Raw genomic sequence first — 21,925 nt, 5'->3', positions numbered from 1 at the left:
AATGAATAATGGAATTGACCATCACATTATAATGCCCACACAGCTGAAAGGGTGAGCATGTTTGATGTGACGGGGATTCGAACCCACAGCCCTCAGATTATGATTTGAATGCCTTAACATCTGGCCATGCCGGGTCCATCAAGTATGAATTTCTATTGTATTATTCTTGTGAACTAATCAATTTAATTAAACGATTAAACTGAACAACCATGAATTAATCCAAAACTATAACAATCATAATGGCACTATTTTGATTAGTTGGAATAGTTGAAAACACTAACAATAATAAACATTAATTCTCATTAGATGATTATTTTCTGTGACACTAAAAATTGTAATTGGTATTTATAGATAACCAGTTAACCACCTAGTTCTGCTTGTGCATGTTAAACTTCACTATAAGTAACTTCACAAAGTGATAAATTTTAAACATATAATATGGTCATGTTACTTTCAGTAACAGAAATCTTCAGTGATTTTTAGGTTCCAAACAAATAAACCAAAGGAATGGTTCTCCTAAAAACTGTAGCATTGATCTAACCACGTTAGTTGATTTACATATACAGAAAGTTAAGTGCTTTATAAAGTACATGATATTGAAGCTTCACCATACTACTACAGTCCATGATACCATGCTCTGTCTGATGACCATGCATCTTAACATTAACTCTGCAACACAGGTATCACTATTCTTGTTGTCACAACCAAAGTACGACTAATTCCTGCATGCTTTCCTAAATCTATCAAGTGTACAAGGATAGCTGTTTTCTAAAACCCATTTCAACAGCCCAGTAGTACAAAAATTAAGCTGCTGCATTCAGTGGTTAAATAGTACATTTGAGTTCGAAATAGCATGAACTACTTGTTTTATTTACAAGATGCATAAGGAATATGATGTTTGAACAGAGGGTATGACTAGAAGTCTTACACTGGTGAAACTAAACCCTGCAAGCTTTATTTTCAAACAACGATCCACACTTTGCTTGCCACAGATAGGTTTAAAACGTGATGCTTTGATTTCTAACACCATTAAGAAACATTCCTATCTGTGAAACTCTAAATTTCCAATTTTAATACACCTTTGTTACTATACTTTGCCTCAGGAAGGGCTGTTTCATACACTTCTCAAAAACAAACTTTTAACGGAATTATAATTATTTTGAAATACCAAATGAAGTCCAAATGTAGTTCTGATACATGCTATTCAACCATGAAACTTTACATCAACTGTGACTGTCACATAACTTTCTGACTGTCATATTTAAAACATTTTTAATTTGCATCTCAGAACAGCTGGTATGGGTATTAACATGACTGATAAGGAGAGAACATTTTGACCTTCCTAGGTCATCTTTCTAATTTAACATATTTAAACTTCTACTTGTATGCCTAAAAGTAATCTAAACATATTTTTGCATTGTCTACCACTTTAAAAATCTCAATTAATGTGTTCAATTTTGATTGTCATGCCTTGCTGATTAATTATAATAGAAATATCTATTTTTTTACTTTCAGATACCACAGTTAATCTCAAAGCATAAAAAAGGATCAAATTCTCATATAAAGTCTGAAAGTTGTATTTGTTGTAAGAAAGTAAAAAATGAGTGACTCTTGTTTAATGATGCACAATGAATTAGGCTAAACTTTTAAATATGTATCAGTTACACACTGAAATTGTTAAGACATTAATATTTGTATTACACTAGCCACTTTTGTTGCTTCATATAAAACCAATGGGTTTGTAGGAAACATAAAAAGATACAAATATAATTATTACTATGTTTCCATGAAGTCTAAAAATATAACAAATAAAGTTAAATTAGTAACATGCAACCATACTAGTTTTTACCTGTAATATCTTGACTGAAGATATGTGGAACACACTGCCTTCGAAACGTGGCTAGCAGAGCCAAAATCAATCACCTTTACCCTAAAAGGATGACGTACGGGATCTACTAGCATAATATTTTCTGGTTTCAGATCAGCATGGATTAACCCAAGTTGCTGGACAAAAAAAGAGGAGATCCACTAAATATTTCATCTTAAATGGAACCAACTGGAAGTACAGCTTAATTTTACTATTGGTCTAACACAATGGTTTTCAAACTGTTTCCTGTTAAACCTCAGAGTTTCCCACAGAGGTTACAAGTAATGGCATTTCAATTTTTTATTTTTTCAATTAACAAGTGCCAGCCTATCAAAGACCAAATGTATTTCCAAATATTTAGGGTCAACTGATATTCAGTCTTCCCCACACAGTTACATTTATTAATGCAATTAATTAATATTTCTACAAACTTGGTCTTTTTCACTTAAATTAAGTTTTAATGGTTGAGGTTCCTTGAAGGAAGGAATGAAATAAGAGGTATCATTGGCTTCATAAAGTTTGAAAGCCACTGGCTTAATCTACACTTAGTGTAGATTAGGTGCAAGTATCTAGTACTGGGTAGGATCCCCCCCCTCTTTGTCTCCAGAACAGCCAATTCTTCATAGCATGGATTCATCAGGTGCTGGAAACATTCCTTAGGGATTTTGGTCCATGCTGACTCAATAGCATCATGTAGTTCCTGCAGATTTGTTAGTCTCACATTCGTGCTGCAAACCTCCAATTCCACCTCATCCCAAAGATGCTCTACTGGATTCAGCTTGAGATGATAAGTGCTTTGTGACATGGCTCATTATCCTGCCAGAAGTAGCCACTGGAAATCGGGTAGACTGTGGCCATAAAGGGATGCACATGGTAGCAACAATACTCAGGTATGCTGTGGCATTCAAATGATGCTCAACCAGTATAAAGGGGCCTAATGTATATCAAAAAAACATTTCCCACACCATTACACCACCATCACCAGCCTGTACCACTGACACAATGCAGGATGGATCCATGGATTCATGCTGTTTATGCCAAATTCTCACCCCATCATCTGCATGTCACAGCAGAAATCGAGATTTGTCAGAGCAGACGATGTTTTTTTCAATCTTCAATTGTCCAGTTTTGGTGATCCCATGCCCACTGTTGCCTCATCTTCCTGTTCTTAGCAGACAAGAGTGGAATCCAGCATGGTCTTCTACTGCTGTAGCTCATCTGCTTTAAGGTTCGACACATTGTGTATTTAGAGAGGCTCTTCTGCACACCACTGTTGTTAAGAGTGGTTACTTGTTGTCTGTCTGTCAGCTTGCATGAGTCAGGCCATTCTCCTGCAACCTCTCTCATAAACAAGATGTTTTTGCCCACAGAACTGCTGCTCACTAGATGGTTTTTGTTTGTTGCACCATTCTCTGTAAACTCTAGAAACTTTATTGTGTAAAAATCCCAGGAGGTCAGCAGTTTCTGAGATGCTGGAACCATCACATCTGGCACCAATCATTCTATGGTCAAAGTCACTTAGATCATGCATCTTCTACATTCTAATATATGGTCAAGCAACAACTGAACCTCTTGACCATATCTGCAGCCACATAATTTGCTGTTTGGCTATTTGCATTAAAGAGCAACTGTGCCTAATAAAGTAGCCACTGAGTGTAAATTTCTAACAATTAAATCAGAATGTATCTTAGAGAAAAAACAAAATAAATTATAAATATTTTAATTGTAAAACTGGGCTTTCTAAATTCTCATTAAAAAGATATCACTTTTTATTTTACCTTTAACTTGAGCAGAGCACTAAGAACCTGCTGTAGGACAGGACGGATGCACTTCAGTGGGAGAGGTTTGAACTTGTTTTGTTTGAGGAAGTCATACAGGTTTTGCTCTAACATTTCAAACACCAGACAGGTGTGATTCTTGTGGGTGAAGCACTCATAAGCTCTTACAAAATTGAACTAAAAAATTAGGAAAAAAAAAAAGCAACAAAATTAAGTGTTGTATCCATAACTTTGTAAGATTTACTGTAAATGTTAACAACAGAAAATTATATAGTGCTTCAAAACACACTTGTTACTAAGTTACACATCACACTAAATAACTGTTTCAACTAGACTTAGGAAACCCTTTGAAACAAGTTAATCCAACAAGAATTTAATAACTCAAAAATACCACCCTGTAAACACAATCATATTTAATGTACAAGCAGGCATAATTATGTAGTATATATTTTATAGGTTCAAAGTTTTTCAAATTATTAAGTATTAAATACAAAGTGACCAAAGGACAACCTCTGTAAACTACCAAATACATTAATTTATCTAACTAAAACAATCAATTGTTAGAAAAGTAGTGACCATTCTGCCGCACCACCTTCAGCAAGATATCTTTTGCACTTACATGATGTGCTATACAATATACAGCATATACTGACAGTCTTTCTCTAGAACTTCACACAAATGTAACTGTCTTGACTTCACTTGTAATGTATACCACAGAAAGCCCCAAGTTCTCTAGTGGTTATATTCAGTGTTGTGAGTTCACAACTTCATCAAATGATTACAACAAATCTTAAGCAGGACAACATGTTTTCATGCAAGTTTCAGGATAAACTATGAGGCTTCCCCAACATGCAATACTTTACTTCTGTGGCTATATATCATAAACTTGAAAAACAATGCTTTTGTTCATACAAGAAAGAGGTAAAGAGGTCCCTCATCAAAATCAACGTGAATGTTGGAAAAACTCATAAATTTTTTTCCAAGTACATCTTGAGCACCCATAAAATGTGTGTTACATGTATGCACAAGAAAATTTAAATAACATGATTGAAGTAATTAAGTTTAACCTTTGAGAGTTACTATCAGATGAATGAACATCAATCAAATTAAAAAATGAATGTTGCTATCACAAAATCATAAAAACACTAACAAAATTAAGAAAAAACAGATAATAATAGTTGCTGCTGTCCTAGCAAAGGGGTCAACCACAAAATATCAGAAGTATTTTACAGTAAAACTGTGATAAACTACAAATTACATCAAAAAACTATTCACAAAATAACTCCTGCTGTCAGCTGTTAACAAGCAAATACAGCAAACATACAAAGCAGCAATGTATCAAACAAACATTGCAAGGCAGCAGATACTTCACAAAAACTGAGAGAAACTTTGAAATGCCTTATCATTAAATACACTCTCAAATCTACTTTAAAATATTATAACATGTTCAATTTTAGGGTTCAACTTTCATAGAAACTGTTCTTGAAAGCATATAATACTCAAGACTCTCTTTGAAGAATTCATCTTCAAGTCCTGAAGAAAGGCTCCACGTGGAAACAAGCAACGTCTACCTCAAGAAACTGCAAACAGTTTCACGTAAAATAATACAGTTTATTTACAGTTTCATGTAAATAATGTTAACTTTAAACATAGCTTCAAGACATACATTTTATATTGATCCATATTCATTAAGTTTAAAGTCAGCAAACAGTAAAACATTTCTTATTCCAAGCTCGATTATTTATTCATATCACAGCAAAACAGACTTGAGATTTGTTCAGTAAAACATTTGGTACTGATAATGGCTATACCTCATCTGCACTTTCCTGACTCAAGCGATGTAAAATGCTGACTTCGATCTGACCTTGTCGGGCATAAGAAGGATGGTTCTTTAGAATTTTGATTGCCACAATTTCATTGGTTCCTTTCTTCCAGCATTTAACCACCTATGATCAAGAAGAAACAGAATTATTTCTATTAACAATGCTTATTTTCTATCTTCCATGAATAAAATTCTAAGAAAAGAATAATTTGTAAAAATGATCATTAAATAACAGCCTTGAAAAGTGTATATATTTGTCTGAAATCAGTAAGACCACAATATGATGTTTATTTTCTTTTCTTTGTATACTAAATAGAAAGCTGATTCTTATTTCACATTTTTGAAGAATTTTTTGTCATATAAAAAAAAATGTTTGATTATTCGTTTTTTCTTATTCAAATAAATACAGTATAGGCCAATCAGAATTCATTTTTTTGAATTAACCATTAACAAACTAACCAAAACAAATTATTGACTTGTTTATACATACTTTAAACGTTGGTTTCCAACACATTTTTCTCCTCAAAGACAAGAATAATAGTTCCCAAAATTACATAATTAAGCCCTTGATAACTAACATTACAGAGTAACTGCTTAAAGTGGTTAACAGAAATTCATGGTCTACTATGTTAACTTTCTTCCAACGAGGACCACTTCCTGTAAACATTTCATAATGTTAACTAAACACTTTAGTAGTTTTGCTTTCATGAACTCATTATGAGAAATTCATTTTTTGGAGTAGTTGGTTGGTTAAAAAGAATTCCAAATTTGGAACAAGCAAAATATCTTAAAATAGTTTAAGTTGCCTCAACTTAAAGATTTAAGTAACTGCTTACATTTAAAACATGTTTCCATTATGTAACACTCTTAGAAACTTGCTTACTCAATTCAATTATTTTCAGTTTTCAAAACATACACTGCTATAGACGCACTTGTGAACTTTTAGCACTAGTTTAGCACTCTGTAGATTGGAGGAAAAGCAGCTAGTCATCACCACCCACTGCCAACTCTTTGGCTACACTTACCAACAAATAGTGGAATTGACCACCATGTTAGAATGCCCCCATGATGGATAGAAAAAACATGTTTGGTGGGATGGGGATTGAAAACTGTGACCCTAAAATTACAAATCAAGAATCTCAACCACCTGGCCATACCTGGTCAGAAGTGAAAAGAAACCAAACAATCAAATTTAAATTTATTTTATTTAAACTATAGATTCCAGATAGCCAGAGATTTGAAAAGCACTAAGCCTTTTATTAGGAGAAGGGCTTACCTGACCAAATGTTCCACGTCCTAAAAATTCCAGCACTTCATACTGGTTTGTGGTTGAATATAAAACTTCATGTTGTACAAGTTGATAGTCCCCCTCACTATTGGAGGAGTTGTTTTTGGATGTTGCAGGCGCCGTGGTGATAGTTGTGTTTGCTGTTGTGAATTTTTTTGTTGAAGTTATAGACACTGCTACTGCTGTAGGTGCACTTTTATGATGAATGTTTGGATGCACCTGGTGACGATGATGAGTAGTAACTCTGTTGTCTATCCGTTTATTCTGAAATACTTGTTGCTGTAAACCGGTTGGTTCTTCAAGCTCATCTGACTTGCGTTTCAAGCCACTTCGCTGCTCAGTGTTTATAATGGAACACAAACCAAGAACAATTACACAACTACAACAAAATTCAAAATAATCTTTAAAATTACTCTTTCAAAGTTTATATACTAAAGTCTTAGACAAAAAAGCCAATATGCCAACCACTGCTACTTTTCTTTTTTACTTCCTTGAAAAATATTTCATAAATATGAGAGATTTATTGGTTTATAACTTTCATCAGGCTGCAAAATATTTTTTCAAAACTACTTTTGTTTTCTACAAATTTGAAATAATTGTTGATTGATTGATTTAGTGTTTTATGGCACAAAGCAGCTAGGCTATCTGCACCAAACGTCCAGTAAAAAGGTAAAAATAAAGTAAATGTAGTAAAATACATAAAAGAGAATGAATGTAAAACAAAACATCATTGAAAAACAGACAAAGTATAAAATCAATGTTGACACCTAGTCTACAATGTTAAGAGAGAAAGCAGAGTAAGAGAAGTTGTAAAGGACTTTCTCTAGCAAAATGGTAATGATCATAACCCACCAGGAAGACTAACAGGTAACTACAAGAACCACCGTCAGTCACCTGAAGTTGGTCTTTCCAGTCCTGGTTCCAGGTTATGTTGTCATAACAGCCATTATCAGAAGATAAAATAAGAAAAGTGTTAAAAGACATATAGCAAAATCATAATAAAAATTAGCCAAATGTCTTGTAAAAAGGTAAAAGTAAAGTAAATGTAGTAAAATTTATAAAAGGAAACAAAGGTAAAAACAAAACAGCATTTAAAAAGAGAAAATGGCATAAAACCAATGTTGACATCCAGTCTACAAAGTTGTAAAGGACTTCCTGTAGCAGAATGGTAATGATCATAACCCGCCAGGAAGATTAACAGGTAAGTACAAGAATCACTGTCAGACACCTGAAATTGGTCTTTCCAGTCCTGGTTCCGGGTTATGTGTCATTATGACCAGTAGCAAAAGGTAAAGTAATAAAAGTGTTAAAAGACATGCAGCAAAATTGTAATAACTCGCCAGGACAATTAACGGGTAGTTCAAACAGCAGCATTCCAGTTCTGGTGTCGAGTTATTTAATGTTCTGGCCACTTTAAAATGTCAAATTGAACTAGAGAGATTGAGACTCTGAAAAGGGAACCACAATTAAAAAGGTGTAATGAATAAATATCAAACACTTAAATGAGATTAAAAAGATTAATGGACATTAAAAACCTAAAAACATTATCAAGGTTGTCAATGTCACCATCACCAATAACACTGTCCAATGTTACAGACAAACCCTGGGATAGAACATGTTTAAAATTGTGCCGTCGTTGAGAGTCGTAACAATGGCAGGAAAGTAAAATGTGGCTTACAGTGATTTGAGTGTTACACAAACTACACACTGGTGCATCAGTTCCAGATAAAAGAAAATGAGTTAAAAAACTGTGGCCAATGCATAGTTTAGTCAGAACAACTTCCTCCTTCTGAACCTTATGGTAGCTAGATGGCCAAAGTCCAATATACGGTTTTATGTGGAAAAGCTTGTTGTCACGTTGCTCACTCCATGTAGACTGCCAGCTGGCATGAAGCCAAGCCTTGAATGCAAGACCATAGTCCATGTATGGAATAGGCACAGTGGTGATATTGCCAGAGCAGAGAGATTCAGCTGCCTTGTCTGCAAGCGCATTCCTGCGAATAACCAATGTGGCCTGGTATCCAGAAAAACTGGATAGAAGTAGATGTTAATGAGAAATGGGGTGTGAGTCAACGTGAAGTGATTCCAAGGCCAGCAGAGAACTAAGGGAGTCAGTATAAATAGCACAGTCGGAGTACCACTCAGCTTCAATATGATCCAGGGCAAGAGATATGGCGTACAATTCAGCAGTGAACACAGAAGCTGTAGAGGGTATTCTGCACACAACCACTCAATCACAACAAACCATGGCAGAGCCCACAGAGTTACCTGATTTTGAATCATCCGTATAAATTGAAATAGAAAGGTTGTTAGAAAGATGTTCAGTAAATAAAAGATGGTGCTTCCAATCGGGAGTATCTGCCTTTTTCGGATGACTTAAAGAAAGGTCACATTTGGGGACTGTAATAAGCCATGGGGGGATGGGCTACCTAGTGGATTCTGCAATGTTTTCCAAGGACAGACCCAATTCATCCAATTGCACCTGGATGCAAAGGCCATAAAAAGCAATGGCAGATTGTCTGTTTTGAAAAAGTAAGGCCCACTGAGGAAAGAAAACATATCCCCAAGTGGGATGCTTTGGTAAGGAGCGAAGTTTCAAAGAAGGTTTGTGAGATTCCACTTATAAGCTCTGAACTGGGGAGGTGCGGAAAGCCCCAGTGCAGAGTCGAAGTCCTTGATGATGAATAGGGTCCAGCATCTTTAAGGCCAAGGGTCTGGCAGAGCCATAGATCATTGATCCATAGTCGAGTTTTGAACAAATAAGAGCATGATATATCTTTAACATAGAACATCAATTTACTCCCCAACTGGCAGTAGAGAGGACATGGAGGATGTTCAGTGTTCTTGTGGATTTGACCCGTAGCTGCTTTAAGTGTGGTATAAAGGTCAACTTACAGTATAGATAAGCCCCAATAACTTGGTCTCAGGGACCTCTGGCAACAAAACTTCACCAATACGGAGTTCAGGATCAGGGTGGATACCCCGTTTGTGTCAAAAGTGCATGCAAACGGTTTTAAAGAGAGAAAACTTAAAGCTGTTTGTTGTAGTCCACTTCAGTACACGATTGAGGGCAGTTTGTAGTAGCCACTAAATATATCTCATGTTCGACGACTGACACCAGATGTGAAAGTCGTCAACATAGAGCCCTTTTGCAACAGTGAGAGGGAGTTGTTCAGTGATGGCATTTATCTTTATACTGAAAAGTGTGACACTCAAAACACAGCCCTGAAGGACCCCAAGTTCCTGTACAAAAGAACGGGAAAGTGTCGAACCCACACGAACATGGAATCTCCTGTCCATTAAAAAATTTTTTAATAAACATGGAAAAATGGCCATGTAACCAATATATATGGAAGTCTTGCAAAATTCCATATCTTCATGCTGTGTCATAAGCCTTCTCAATGTCAAAGAATATTGAAACAAGATGTTGGAGTTTGAGAAAGGCTTCTCTGATTGATGTTTCAAGTCAAATTAGGTGGTCCATGGTGGAATGCTGTTGTTGAAACCCACACTGGGTGGACAAGAGGAGGTTGTTTGATTCGAGGAACCAAACAAAATGAGCGTTAACCATCCTCTCTAAGGTCTTACACAGAGAGCTCGTCAAAGCAATTGGACTGTAGTGTGAAGGAATCTTGGGATCTTTCCAAGGTTTAAAGAAAGGTAAGATAATAGCCTGGCACCAGGCATCAGGATAAACATTATCCTGCCAGATCCGGTTAAAAACAATTAGAAGAATATCAAAAGAAGCAGGAGAGAGATAGCACAGCATGTCATAGTGTACATCATCAGGTCCAACAGATGTACTGCCTGACCGATGAAGGGCCATTTTCAGTTCCACCAGTGTAAAGGGACAATTATAGTCAAAAAGACAGTCAGTTTGAAAGGAAAGAGGTGAACACTCTGTCCGAGTCTTGATGGCCAAGAAGGTAGAGAAACAAGCAGAAGTGCCAGATACCCAGCAAAAGCTTTCACCTAGAGTATCGGCAATGCTCTGGACACCAGCTACCTCTTGGCCATCAGATAGTAAGATGGAGAAGGGGACAGAATTGTAGTGCCCACTGACCTTTCAAATCCTGTCCCATATGATCTTGAAACTGGTGGTAGAAGACATGCTAGTTGTGAACTTAATCCAAGATTCCTTCTGGCTTTGATGTCTTACCCACCTAGCATGTGCTCGGCCCCATTGGAAAGCAATGCGGTTCGAAAGTGTGGGATATCTAAGGAAATATCCCAAGCCTGTTTTTGAGCCTTCCGTGCCAAGAGGCAAGCAGGATTCCACCATGGTCGAGGATATCGTGGAAAACGTGTCGAGGTTTTAGGAATATATTGAGCAGCTGCTTGTATAATACAGTCAGTTACCGCTGCCACACAGTCGTCTATTGATGGCTGATTCACAATGGCAGGATCAAGTTCTGCGAGAGCAGTGAAAGTGGACCAGTCTGCCTGATCCAGCTTCCACAGGGGCACGCAGGTAGGGTGGCATCGACCACGGCCAGTCTCTCTCCAAAGTATAGGAAAATGATCACTGCCTAGTGGATTAGTGTCAACTCTCCATGAAAAATGGGAAAATAATGAAAGGGAGCAAATCAAAAGATCAATAGCGGTAAAGGACTGACTAGGTGGGTGAAAACAAGTGGAAGAACCAGTATTGAAAAGAGAAAGATTGTGATCAGAGAGCATACACTCTACAGATCAACCCCTCCTATCAATAACAGCACTTCCCCAGAGAGGATGATGTCCATTAAAGTCCCCCATGATTAGAAAGGGAGACAGCAAGTGTTCAACGAGAGCATCAAGGTCTAATTGATCATAAGTCTCTCCAGGGGGCAGGTTGAGAGAACAAACAGTGGTGGTATGACCCAGGGAAACATGGATGGCTATGGCCTCCAAAGGAGTGTTGAGTGACAAAAACAGGGTGGGCATATGCTGAACAACCAACAATGGCACCCCTACATGTACTCATCCATCACACAGCCTGTCATTTCTGTACAGAAAAAACTGCCGAATGGTGACTGTATCAGCAGGTTTGAGAAATGTTTCTTGTAAGGAAAGACATACAGGATGGTAGGAAGCAATCAGTGTTTTAATTTCATCCAGATTAGAACGTAAACCTCAATAGTTCCATTGTATCGAGGTGGCCATTTTTAATGATGGGTAGGCGAAGTGGCTGGAGAACCCTTCTGTTTTCGACCATGTCATTTTTCCTTACTGTCCTTATTTGGAGGAGGTCTATCGACCTCCATGGATCCTTCCCTGGGTTGATTGGGCAGGTCTTTGTTGTTAGAAGGGGAATCCAGTGACTGAGGACGCAAACGAATGATTGTTTTGCATTGTGGAGTTGGAGAAAAAGATGTATCAGAAGAAATGCCTGTATTTGAAACTGAAGGATGTGGATCTTGAGATTTGTTGGAATGTATGGGAGGAACAGAGATGGGTGTAGAAGTCGATTCATCAACATTTTTAAACATGGAGGTCAAAAGGTTTTTACTTGTTTTGAAAACGATTATCTTGGAGGTACAGAGAGAGATGTCTACACTCCCACCGTTTCCACTCCATGGAAACATCGAAGAGGGTTTGGAATGTACGGCCGTACCCTGCAAATTAAATAACCTGCCTTGTTGGTGGCAGGTGCACATGGTGATGTAAATGTCAAAATGAGGATATTTGTCAGCAGTGTAACTCCGTCTTTGCGAGTGGAGATGCACCTCACTGCAGAAACTCCTTGAGTGGAGAGACCAGCGAGAATCTCTGACTCAGGGACATTCTTCAAATCCCTCTCAACAATAACTCCTCGTGATGAATTCAAGGTAGCATGAGGTGTAACCTCAATAGGTATATCCCCGATTGCCTTTAAATTCAAGAGGAGTTCACTGTGTTGGGATGTGGATGTTTCAGCCAATATGTCTCCAGATCGAAGCTTCTTTACTGACTTTGGAGAGCCAGCAAGTCCCTCTAGTCCCTTCTGAATAAAAAAGGGGGACATTTGTCCTAAAGGTTTTTCTGAAAGACAATGTAATACAAGAAAATGGGGTACAGGTGTTACAAATGTTGAAGATTGCTGCTCAGAGTCTTCAAGACATGATCGTTTACCTATTGACTGTTTTTTCACTATGTTATTTAAATTTTTCATAGGAGGATCCATAGGGAAAGGAAAATGTTGGTACCCACTGACCCCACCCACCATGGAGCCCTACGAGGTGACGCACTACAATGTCATGCAAGGACATTGCAGCAACGCCAAGGTTTTATGAGTACTATACCCAAACCCCAGCATCAAACACAATGTCCACAACACCCGTTGAGAACTTCCAACACCGGTACTTGGTTGACTCTAGCCCAAGTGGACCAGCCAATTGACCACCCAAAGGCCGCCCATCTACAGGAATTCAAGGCCAAAGTGGTGTGTTAGGGTTGGACCCCTCAACTACCAGGATCCTCTCCTCCCCTTCACGGGCACATGGGTGGATGTTTAGATTCCAGAGGAAGTAACCAGAAAGAACAGAAACTTCCCTGGGAGGTCCCCTCACCACGTACAGGAATCCACACCAAGGGGAAATAATTGTTATATAACATCCTTATACATACATTCAACAAGAATTAAAGATATGCTTTCAAACAGTCAAATTACTTTTAAAACTAGAAAAAACTAGGAGGAAGAAGTGTAACTAGAAACACTTTAGCTGGGGTGCAAATGTATAAAAGCTGGCAAATAATATATGTTGTTTTCTTATTTGGTTTTATTAAATTACGTAATGAATTAGTTCTCCCTTAACATGATTCAAAACATGTGTTAAGCTGTAACAACTGACAGAACTGCTACAAAAAAAAACATTAAACAAAGAACCTGATTCTTTTTTATATCTCTGTGAAATAAAAGATATGCGTACAATGAAACATACAAGATCTTAATTCATATATGTATTAGAAATATTTCAGAACAAAATATACATCTTCTATCATACAGTGAAAAAAATTTTAATGTTATTTCTATCAGCACAGATAGCCTAGTTGCTTTGTGCCAATAAATGTTAAACAACCAATCTGTCAGCACTCACAATATAATAACACTAATGTTCACTATCACAGTGTTACCACATTAAACAATCTTCATAAAATTCCAACTTATGAGTAAACTCTAACATGGAAAAAATTACAAAGTGTGAGAACTACACCTTTAGTTTTGCTTAAGATCAACACCTAACAATGAATTTCCAACTTCCACGAGCTTCAGTGAAACTTCATAAACTGTAACGTGAATTACGTATCAGACTAAAAAACATGTTTTAAACCATTGTAAATTTATCGACGTACACAGTTTACCAGTAGTGATACAACTGACTGTCATAAGTATTCAACAGCCTATAATTACTTCCTTCTCCTAAGCTCGACCTACTGCATAATGCGAGTCAATAGTATTTCACGTTACCGTACATCTTTCTTAAAATTACCTTTCTGCCACGTTCCATTTTTGTCTTTAATGAAATGATCAACAAACATTATTGTTTCTTATATACCTGGTAACTGTCCAGCAGCTTGATAGCTGAAGTATGCATGTTTTTCTGTACATTATGGGGAGCACCTGATACCCCTTCCTTGGAGGTCTGATGACTGCCATATGGATTACTTGTGGAAGGCACAATGTAAGGATTGACACTGGTGCTCTGATTTGGGTCAACCACAATATTTAATCCAACTGCACCTGGCTCAGCCAGCAGTCCACTTGTTGAGGTGATGTCACTAACTTGGTTGGGATCTCCATATTCCACACTAGGTATAAAAATAATCAATCATGTTACATGACAAGACTCATTTTCTTGTAATGGTTTATTAGAAATGTAGTGTATCATTGGTAAATCTCAAAAACAGATGGGAAAAGTTAATATCAATTAAAACATTTAAATATTCCAATAAGTCAAAATAAAAGGGTCACAGTTAACGCTTTCACAAAGAGCTCTGTATAAAACACGAGTTCGTCTGCACTTTCACACACATTAAGTATTTGTACTACAACCTTTGATACAACATGTGTATCTTCATAAAATTTGGTAAACGTTTAGTAAAATTACAAGTTTTTTAATACACAAAAAATCAGAATATTTTAAAGAAATATTTTTACTAAAGATTTGTTTGTGAAAGTAGAATCTGTTTCATTACTAGTCTAAGTGTGAAGGCATTTTGTGTTAAGATTAAAAACTATTCTTATCCAAAAAATGTCAAATATTATTTGTGTAATCTCTAAAACCTCCTAAATATATTTCAAACATTTGTTTTAAGTAGACTTCATATTTTATTTTCCATATTCTAACTATGTGAGGGTCTGTCACTTCAATAACTTTGTAACAGTCATAAAAAATTAAAAATATAATTTTTTTTCATGCTAGAATGACATTATAATACAAGTACAAATATTTAGTCTCAGTAGCTTAGTCTCAATGTTATATACATATATTTTTTTATTATATTGACCTTCCAATCATGTCTAGCTAACATTACATAACTTGTATTTGTGGGGTGCACTTGCCCAATGTTAAGGTATCCAGTAACATGAAACTAACCTTCAGTCTTTTTCAAGTGATCCTGTCTTGACTGTTTAATTGGACTAGTATTTTGTAATATATGGTCACATTTCAATTATTATACATTATATACATGTAGATTATTACTATTTAGAAATTAATTATTAAACTTATTTTTCTTAAAATATAGAACAATGAATCTAGAAGTACAGCAAACAATTATCTCTTCTTCCTATACCCTTTGAACTCATTTACTGCTGGACATAAGATGCTGAGCCTTTTAGAATATCGCATATGAAGGATTTCAAACAAAATTTTTAGGTTTTACACACACACACACACACACACACACACACACACACACACACACACACACACTTGGATAACAAAAAAATATCATAAACAACTATACTGATACCATGGAATTCCACTATAATTTGTCAAGCTTAGTAACTAAGATGTACTTCAGTTTAAAAAATATGAATCTTTAAGCACACACTAAAGACACAACCTACTTTCTTGAAATCTTTGTTCAAAAGAATAAAACAACCTTTCACAGATTAAAATGGTTAAGAAATCACTCTAGCAACATTTTAAGCTGTTGACTGGTTATTCATGTCATATACTGTATTAAGGGTATATATAAGGGAATGTTTCACAAAATGGAAAGAGATGAATGAAGCTACCATGTTTGATTCAGTACATAAGCCACATCTCAGCAAACTAAAAAGATACAAGGTTCTTATTTTATATTCTAGCTTGATAATATTAGTAATCTGAGTTACTAACTTGTATGAAACTACAGGCTTAGTATTTTTACATCACAAATATCTAATTTTAAACAGCACTGCATTCAACATACCAAGTGACTCAATAAGACCTAATTCGAGTTCTTCTAACATTTTTAAATTAAAAAATGAACTCACATGTAACATTAAAGTTTGAATTATAATCTACAAATTGACTCCAAACTTGCTGACATAAATTAATAAAATAGTTGTTCAATAAAATTTTTAATACAAGTCGACAAACGAAATGACATGCTGTTGTGACTATGACCTGCTGCGAGATGGTTAAAGGAAGATAAACATGAAGATTACGATGTTTCAGGTTTTAGTTTTTCAGACACTGAGCTGAAAACAACAAAAATTAACAAAGATTCCCTTTGAAGTAATTACGCTAGGAAGTAAAAGATAAAATGATTAAAACCCCAAATATTAATATTACTTCTATTTAAAAATTAAAAAAAAAGTAAAATGTTAGGTAACAAAATTCAAACTTTGTGGAAATTAAAAACCTAGTCACTGGCTGTAAAGTTACTTGTTGAAAAAAAACACATCCAAATATTAATTATGTATCTATGTAGAAGTTATTCTGACATCCCACTGAATGAACAACCATCACATAACACACTTTTAGATCTTCATACAAAACAGAATGATCAAATCTCCCAGATCATTATTAATTATCAATGTTTATAGAAACAGTATTTCCATGACAGAAACTAAGTAAATTTTCAATGCAAAATCAGAATGTTTTCCAACCTAACTCCACAACATCAACTCTTCTAGAATTGTTATATCTTTAAAAAACATCAGCTACTCTCTGTGACTTAACAATATTGTTGTCCTTATAATAACACTTGCTTTCTTTAACTGGACACTTGAGATGCCACTTGATAGTTTCTTCAGAAACATTCTATTAAAGCACATGCCATAACACTGTTAAGGTTTATATTTTAGTGATATACACCTGAAGACCCAAGTCAAATGATGAGTGTCCAAAAAATAAAACTGTTTATCACTCGTTTATACTCAAGTAAGCATCACAACAATTAAAGACTGTTATTCTTGGGTTTGCTATAATTATGTATCGTAACAAAATTACATTTCTGGATTGTCTCTTCAAGAATGTGGTCAGTAGACAAAAATGTAAATTCTTTAGAAAGTACTCACAAGAGATTTACTAATGAAAGTAGGTAATTGTTCTGATACACTAGGATAGCAATATCAAACATTCATATCAAATTTACAACAAACAGCTCTGGTTAAATTTGTGACTTTACAAACATGTTAATAAAACCAAGTTTTACTTTATATAACACCACAAGTTGTGAGATTCTAATTGTATCTAATCATGTAGTTCAAATTATATATAAATAACACAAATACTTCTGTTGGTTGTTGTAATAAGCCAGTACGTCATACATACTTGTGCTTCTTTCAGTCCAATTCACAGTATTGTTTCATAAAGCATGCTCATTCTTATTCAAGACTTCAATTTTTACACATTACAATTAAAATGTTCAAAGAATTCTCCAAATCACTAGTCATAGTCATACTTCTTGTCACAGATAGTCAGTTGCAATGAATTACACCTAAAACTACAGCTTAATAATGCACAGTGATAAAGAAAATAATTTAGAAACAAACATTTGAAATTTAAATATCTTAAAAACTATTACAAAATAAAACAACCAACAGTTTATTATTTACTGGTTACATAAACACTTACCAGATAAAGTCATCTAATTTCCGCTTCTTGGATGTTCCACACACTAGGTTACCAGTATCTTTGTACGATTTTATGTAATGTTCTTTCTCAAGCATCCCCAGGCTCCACTGTTGGAAAACAAATTACAACAAAAAAAATATTTAAGTGATAAAAAACTTATTTCCCTAAAAACTTGTGACAAGTGTTTAATAAATATTTTTTTCTAAATTACCTTTTACTTCTCTGTCTCACAGACATACACAGACACATGAATGAATTCATATTCATTTCGGCCTGCTGAAACATCACAGTTTTGACTTACATTGACTCTTCAGTAAAAAAGTGTGTGTGTGGAAAAGTAGAGTCAACTGTATTTAATTCCTGTATTTAAATCAGTATAATCAACGTGAACAGAACTAAAGTTTCTGAAGTCAAGTTGCAGTTCATCTCAGTGTTGTAACAAAGTTACTTCAGAAACTTAAATCTCACAGACGAATTTTTGTTAAATTAAGTCATAGTTAAAGTAATTAATAGTTTTATTAAATTATCTTCAAAAATATACTTTGAAAAATTTAATAAACACCAGGAAAGCCACACAACCTTTTAATATTTTATTAAATGAACTTGTATGCATGTAGCTACCACGTCCTGGTAAGACAGGCAGTTCCACCTAAGTTCATTATATCTGAAAAAAAAACTAAACATTTATAGAGGAAATAACTACATCCAGTGTTACAAGTCTTTACTAAATATAACCTTTTAGCAAAGACAGTACGTCCTTAACAAGCAACTTCAAAGACAACACTGCAGAATGGTAACCAGCCACAAGGGAATTATTTGCATCATAATATTCCTGTTTTTTATATTACAAACAACTCGTTTCTATTAAGCTATTACAATGATATTACAAGTTGTACTAAAAACAGCTAAAACAAATATATACTTGGAGCAGACCACCTGGGTACACTAGAAACAAGTTTGTAGACAACCATGTAAAGTTCCAATGGAGCATGTTAGTCCTTGAACATTTGGTGCAAAATATAATCCCCTTAACATTTTTATAAAGTTTATTAATGTAAACAGTTTTTGATTGAAACTAACTACAAGATAATAATGGCACAAAACACACACACGGCTAAAAAAATTTTAAATTCTGCTGTGTAAGAGGAGTAACAATCCAGGTATTAAAACGTTGGACTATAAAACCATCTCTAACAAGGGTATATTTTGAATGGAATATGCCTTCACATAAGCACAGGTAATTAGTTACATTTGTTAAAATAACTCACTGATTTTTGCCCTAAACATTCTGATCAACAAACAGCCACTAATCACACCAGGTTCAAATTTTGCTTTTTTCCCTTTTAATTTCTTTACTTAATAAACATTAACTGTAAACTTACTTAGCTTCACAAATACATTATTCTAACAGTATCCTAAACATTTAAATGTCTAACTTAATTTACAAACATATTACAACTGATAATTTCAGTTATAAAACCTTAACTTGATATATTAATTTATAATTTACAGATATAACTGTTAGTATCAACTGGAATTTTAAAAACCCCATTTACCAACTTTTTAAATATATATTGTGCAAAAAAAATGTTAAAGTTTAAGAAACTGCGCCACAAAGGGAAAAAACTAGAGTTCTCAATTTCGTTTCTGTTTACTTACTGATTATCCAGTGGTGATTTATATAATAAAACCTTCTTTGTCATAGTAAGAAAACAGAAGATATGGTCACCTCTGAGAAAATAACTATCCCAAAATGCAGCACTACGACTGAATGGCTAAAAATCGTAAAAGTTCAGCGTTTCATCAAAATATTTGTACTTAAGAACAATCGCATCAGTGATCGAAAACTTGTAGCTGTTCTGAGAAACATACATTCCCTTGGTAACTGTAACTTGTAATAAAATAAAGTTCACAGTGTTCCAATTGACTGTGAAATAATTAATTATTATAATCAACATTAACACTGAATTGTACGTGCTTACACCAATAAGAATTGTACTCCAAGGAAATGTTTAATTTACTATGTCAACTGTTCTTAGCTCTACCCTAACAGTTAAGTTCTACTAAACATAAAATTAGTACAATCTTAGCTAATTCTCAGTCTTTAATATTAAACCTACTTGTTAGGTCGACAGTATTTCATGTTCATAAATTATACACACAGAAATATGTATTTCACAGTACTTCAGTTACCCTAGGTTCCAAGTAAAGTCACAGCTGAAAACCTATTCATTTCACCTTACTACATATAAATGAACAATAGCCTAAACCCAAAAGTGTAACCACAAGAGTCTCACCCAGACTTCCACGGTCAACAAGTTCGATGCTGTTTACCTTACATATGGCAGGAAGTGTTCTTGTACACTGGCACAAGCACACATGCCGACGTTTCAACTTATTTTGCAAAATGGATACTGACCACACATCTCACAAACTGCAATCGCCCGAGCCCTAACAAAGGAACGTCCACAAAGTAAAGCTTCAGCAAAACCGTCAAGAAAAGCATGAACGTGGTGAAACCATACAATATGGACGTGACATCCAGCATCGGTGACTCGCCTAGCAATAACACCCTCTCTTTTTGCTCGGCTGGCTACGGTGCCAGTTAGGCCAACAGCAGGGGAGGTAGCCTGCGAGCAACCCATTAGAATGGCACGGAGATTAGAGAGTTCACCAAGCCAGTAACTGCGACACTCACTGCTGCAAGGTCATCCCGGTCCTCACGAAGTTTCCGTCTGTACCGCAAACACCTGCCCCTACTTCACACAGGCTTTTCTTTCTTGCTTTTTTTTTTAAACGAAATACCATATCTTTGTGCACTGGTACTAGAACCTCTCAACCTTTGTCATTACGACAAGCAGGAGCCGGGAACAAAGCTAACTGAAATGTAGTACCCTGCTGTCTAATCATTACAGAAACCCAGTCGCCCAAGATAACCGGAAATGACAGATGGAGGGACAACCTATATAGTTCTCTAGGGCAAAATCAAAGTTTTAATTTTTCAACTATCAGATACTGAGACACGGTTTAATTTTTTTTATTTTTTATTTTCTAAACCAGAGCGTAGTAACGCTACAGAGATGGTCATTTCCTCGAGGTGAGAAGAAAGGAAAGAAAAATAGTATTGAAATCACACATTTCGTATCGATAAACAAATTCACTAAACGTAACAGTAAATTAAAGTTAATTATAACAAAATTTTCGTAGAATAAGTTTTGTTAAATGCCTAACATATTAATATCATGTAACATCTTAAAATTCTCACTTAACTTTGGAGTTAAAATGCTCGCACTGACAATTAAAAAAAAAACTTCCATGCACAACAATTTCATATTTATAACTTAATTAACGTAACTTAGAGACAAGAAATAGCTAATTACTCCTTCAAAGTCGTTTGTACACTTCTACCCTAGGTAAAAGTTAAAAAAATAACTACATCGATACTATACATATACGATTCTGGACTACGGACAGTGGCAACTCAATCCATAATTCAACCACCCTGAATTAAAATAAATCTTTCTCTTATTAAACCTAATTTTGTCTCTTCCAGATTTTAAGCTTGTGGATTTTGATTATGTTATCTTGAGAATTATCCATACAAACGCATAACATATCTTCTACCTGTAAGACATTTTTTTTATTTCTGGAATTATCAAAACTATGCACCGTAAAATTCAAGGTAGGCCTTACTACTGACTTGCATAGGGATAATTGCCTTCTTTTATTTGTAATCAACATGTCTAGAAAAAACAACAAAAAACCCTAAAATTCAACTGGTTTCACTATCAACTACTAAAACTGTTTCGTTAGCTTGATGGTTCATCAACTAAAACACGGCCCTATTTACAGTTACAATTTACTGAGTCGGTTTCCCATCCATATTCAATATGCGACCCAAATTATAAACCAGTAAATTACCTTACACTTACTGTAAATCAAAGCAATTAAAGCGGTTTTCATTAAATATGGCTAAAAGAACGAGGTTACAAGTGTAAAATACACAACGTTGCATCACATTAATTTTTCTGTATTATTTTGTCCCACACTCTCTTCCTCAAGTTACTTTAACAGTTTTCAAATCAAATTTAGATTGTCTTCATTATATTAATAAAACTATAAATTACAACATTACCTTAA

At 35.1% G+C, this 21,925-nt stretch overlaps 1 protein-coding gene across 10 annotated transcripts in view; it reads right to left on the bottom strand.

The window, feature by feature from the left end:
• Positions 1–21,925, bottom strand: part of LOC143225333 (homeodomain-interacting protein kinase 2-like) — a 99,036-nt gene that overhangs the window by 39,037 nt on the left and 38,074 nt on the right. For 9 of the 10 annotated variants that reach the window (XM_076454537.1, XM_076454539.1, XM_076454543.1 and 6 more), the window contains 6 exons: positions 17,786–17,892; positions 14,270–14,522; positions 6,744–7,088; positions 5,457–5,591; positions 3,646–3,822; positions 1,850–2,004 (listed from right to left, as the gene is read on the bottom strand). In XM_076454537.1, coding sequence (XP_076310652.1) covers positions 1,850–2,004; positions 3,646–3,822; positions 5,457–5,591; positions 6,744–7,088; positions 14,270–14,522; positions 17,786–17,892 — 1,172 coding nt within the window. Of the gene's footprint in view, positions 1–1,849; positions 2,005–3,645; positions 3,823–5,456; positions 5,592–6,743; positions 7,089–14,269; positions 14,523–17,785; positions 17,893–20,082; positions 20,372–21,925 lie in introns of those variants that run through there. The other variant, XM_076454545.1, reaches the window with a different exon arrangement.

This window comes from Tachypleus tridentatus, chromosome 9 (genome assembly GCF_004210375.1).
Source record: "Tachypleus tridentatus isolate NWPU-2018 chromosome 9, ASM421037v1, whole genome shotgun sequence".
Classification (NCBI taxonomy): Eukaryota; Metazoa; Arthropoda; class Merostomata; order Xiphosura; family Limulidae; genus Tachypleus; species Tachypleus tridentatus.
The sequence above is the reverse complement of the archived record's forward strand: the minus strand, read 5'-3'. Positions and strand labels throughout refer to the sequence as shown.